General features: G+C 36.6%; 1 protein-coding gene across 1 annotated transcript; it reads left to right on the top strand.

The window, feature by feature from the left end:
* The first annotated feature begins 279 nt into the window (after positions 1 to 279).
* LOC102000148 (olfactory receptor 502-like) lies at positions 280 to 1,224 on the top strand. Its single transcript, XM_005351086.1, has one exon. The coding sequence runs from the start codon at positions 280 to 282 to the stop codon at positions 1,222 to 1,224; it is 945 nt and encodes a 314-aa protein (XP_005351143.1).
* The last annotated feature ends 1,950 nt before the right edge of the window (positions 1,225 to 3,174 follow it).

Below are 3,174 nucleotides of genomic sequence, written 5' to 3'. Positions count from 1 at the left end.
GATGTTTTACTATAAATGAATATAAACAAAATTTATTTATTCTTTGTAGCAAATTCCTAACATTTCTACTTAAATTATTTGGAAGGAATTATTGTACACAGATGTACAAATAAAGAAAACCCTTAAAAACATCCATTCTAGGTTTAATTTAAAAATGAACTTATATATTAATTGGTAATGCTCTCCATGTATGATGAAATAAAATGAAGTGACCTATTTATAAACCCCTTCCTGTAATGTGTCCATCATAGTCTGTTCTGTCAGGAGCTACACTACTCCATGGCTCTCCTGGAGGAAGGGAACCACACTGCAGTGACAGAGTTCATTTTATTGGGTCTGACAGATGACCCAGTCCTTAAAGTCATCCTCTTCACCATCATCCTGTGCATCTACCTGGTGACTGTGTCTGGGAACCTCAGCACCATCCTTCTCATCAGAGTCTCTTCCCAGCTGCATCACCCCATGTACTTTTTTCTCAGTCACTTGGCTTTTACTGACATAGGCTACTCATCTTCTGTCACACCCAATATGCTTGTCAACTTCCTGGTAAATCAAAGTACTATCTCATATCTTGGATGTTTTATACAGTTTGGCTCAGCTGCTTTTTTTGGGACAGTTGAATGTTTCCTTCTGGCTGCCATGGCATACGATCGCTTTGTAGCAATTTGCAACCCACTGCTTTATTCAGCCAAAATGTCCAGACAAGTCTGCATCCAGTTGGTTGCAGGATCATACATAGGGGGTTTTCTCAATGCTTCCTCCTTCGCCCTTTCCTTTCTTTCTTTTGTTTTCTGTGGACCAAACAGAGTCAATCACTTTTTCTGTGATTTTGCTCCTTTGGTGGAACTCTCCTGTTCTGATGTCAGTGTCTCTGCAGTTGTTACCTCATTTTCTGCTGGATCAGTAACCATGATCACAGTCCTTGTCATAGCTGTCTCTTACACCTACATCCTCATCACCATCCTGAAGATGCGCTCCTCTGAGGGCCGCCAGAAGGCCTTCTCCACCTGCACCTCCCACCTCACTGCAGTCACTCTGTTCTATGGGACTGTCACCTTCATCTATGTGATGCCCAAGTCCAGCTACTCCACAGACCAGAACAAGGTGTTGTCTGTGTTCTACATGGTGGTGATTCCCATGTTGAACCCCCTCATTTACAGCCTCAGGAATAATGAGATTAAAGGTGCTCTGAAGAGACAGCTTCATAAGAAAACATTTTCTTAGTACAATCTATTATTTTTAAAACTTAATATAAGGATAATTATTCAAGACCAATGGGACCTTTAACTCAGAATAATTATAAGTTTTGTTATAACTTTTGTCCTCATCTCTGTTTCTCTCAGTATATATAGATATTATATTTATTTCATTTCTTTTTTATACTTTAAAATGTGTCTTTGAAAACATTGTACAATGTATTTTATTGTGTCCAGTTTCTCTCACAGGCTTCTTCTTATAATGCCCTCTTCTAAATGCCAGATTATTCGTTTTTATTGTTCTACCTGTAGAGACTTTGGTATATATATTCTTCCTCTGAAACATGGAAAGCTACACCATTAAAAAATGGACTCACCACCTAGAAGATAACAATTGCCATCACCTCAGCTACAGGTTGACTTCATGCTCTTATCTCCTCTTCATGCTGGGACTTTGTATGATTTGACCTAGTCCATAATGACACAGGCAACATGGATACATATCTGCAACAGTTCTGTTGTGTCCTGAAAACATTGTTTATTTGTAGCTATCTACCAACTCTGGCTCTTACTAGCTTTTCAATTACTCTATTACAGTGATTCCTGACCTTGGAGATAAGGGTGTATGATACAGATATACTGATGAGCCTTCCAAGGTCTCTAATTCTCTGCACCCTCACAGTTTTGTGTTAATCACCATCTACTTAAAAATAAGTTGTGCTGATGAGGATTTGGAGATGAACTAATTTGTGGATATCATGATAAATCATTTAAAATTAGTTTAATATTATATCCATTTAGGGGAATATGATAATGGGTTCTTTCCTATGGCCTATGTCCTGCCTAGCACAGGTTTTGGCCTTGAGAATCATGTTAGCTGTGAATTTTTTCATACTAAGTTAGACTTAGATCCAGTAAGAAAGTTGATGTTAACTCCGATGAAATTTGTGCCATATAACACCAGTAGGCATGTCTTTCCAGAATGGTGGTAATTGTACTTGAAGTGTTGTCTTATAACACATTTAAAAATACAGTTACATTAGGCTACTTCTATTTCAAATTTTTAATTCTTTCCATTCATGTTAGAATAGACTCTAGAGTTTTTTAATTGATTTTTATTGAGCTCTACAATTTTCTCTGCTCCACTACCTGCCTCTCCCCTCCCCACTTCAACCCTCCCTCAAAGTCCCCATGCTCCCAATTTACTCAGGAGATCTTTGTTTTTACCTAATTCCCATGTAGATTAGATCTATATAGGTCTCTCTTTAAATTACCTTGACTTACTTTTTACTTCTTCAGGTTATAAGCATAGTGCACCTACAATTTTGAATCTTGAAACTTTTTCCCCAATCTTCACACCTACAAGCCCTTCTTAGTTTCTGCTCAAATATCACTTGCTCATGGGACCAACCAGTCCTGCCACAACTAAGTTTACGTTTTATATGAGGCCTATTTATTCTTCTCCACTACCTTCTAAGTTTACACTGTTGCTTCTTCTCTATTCTACTCTCTACTGAAGTATGAATTTCATGAGAATTTTTTTCATTCAGAAACATACCTTTAATGTCTACTTGGCATACAATAAATACTCAGCAAAACCATCCAGATGGAATTAATGTGTCAATGTTTATCTTGTATCTCTCTGTAACGTAATTTTAAAGCTGATACAATGTTCCTGAAATGATTTTGTCATGAAGAAAGACCAGATTGGTTTTTGATATCTTCTCCCAGCCATCTTCCTAAACTATCCTGATATATATATAATGAATAATCCAGAAATTTTCATTGATATGGAAATTATGTTTATTACTGATAATTAATTTATTATTTCTCAGCTATTTATGCTCAGTAAATACCTAATGTAAAATTTAGAAAACAGTTGAACATTCTGACCTAAGATATGTGGATTCAGTGTTTATGGGGAGGCTAATTTTTATGTTCATGAATTTGGGGCTTACATGACTAAAATTCTAAGGAA

Source organism: Microtus ochrogaster, chromosome 8 (assembly GCF_000317375.1).
Source record: "Microtus ochrogaster isolate Prairie Vole_2 chromosome 8, MicOch1.0, whole genome shotgun sequence".
In the NCBI taxonomy this organism is placed as follows: domain Eukaryota; kingdom Metazoa; phylum Chordata; class Mammalia; order Rodentia; family Cricetidae; genus Microtus; species Microtus ochrogaster.
The sequence above is the reverse complement of the archived record's forward strand: the minus strand, read 5'-3'. Positions and strand labels throughout refer to the sequence as shown.

Coding starts and splice junctions, on each gene's coding strand:
- LOC102000148 (XM_005351086.1), top strand. CDS start 280: ATGGCTCTCCTGGAGGAAGGGAACCACACTGCAGTGACAGAGTTCATT.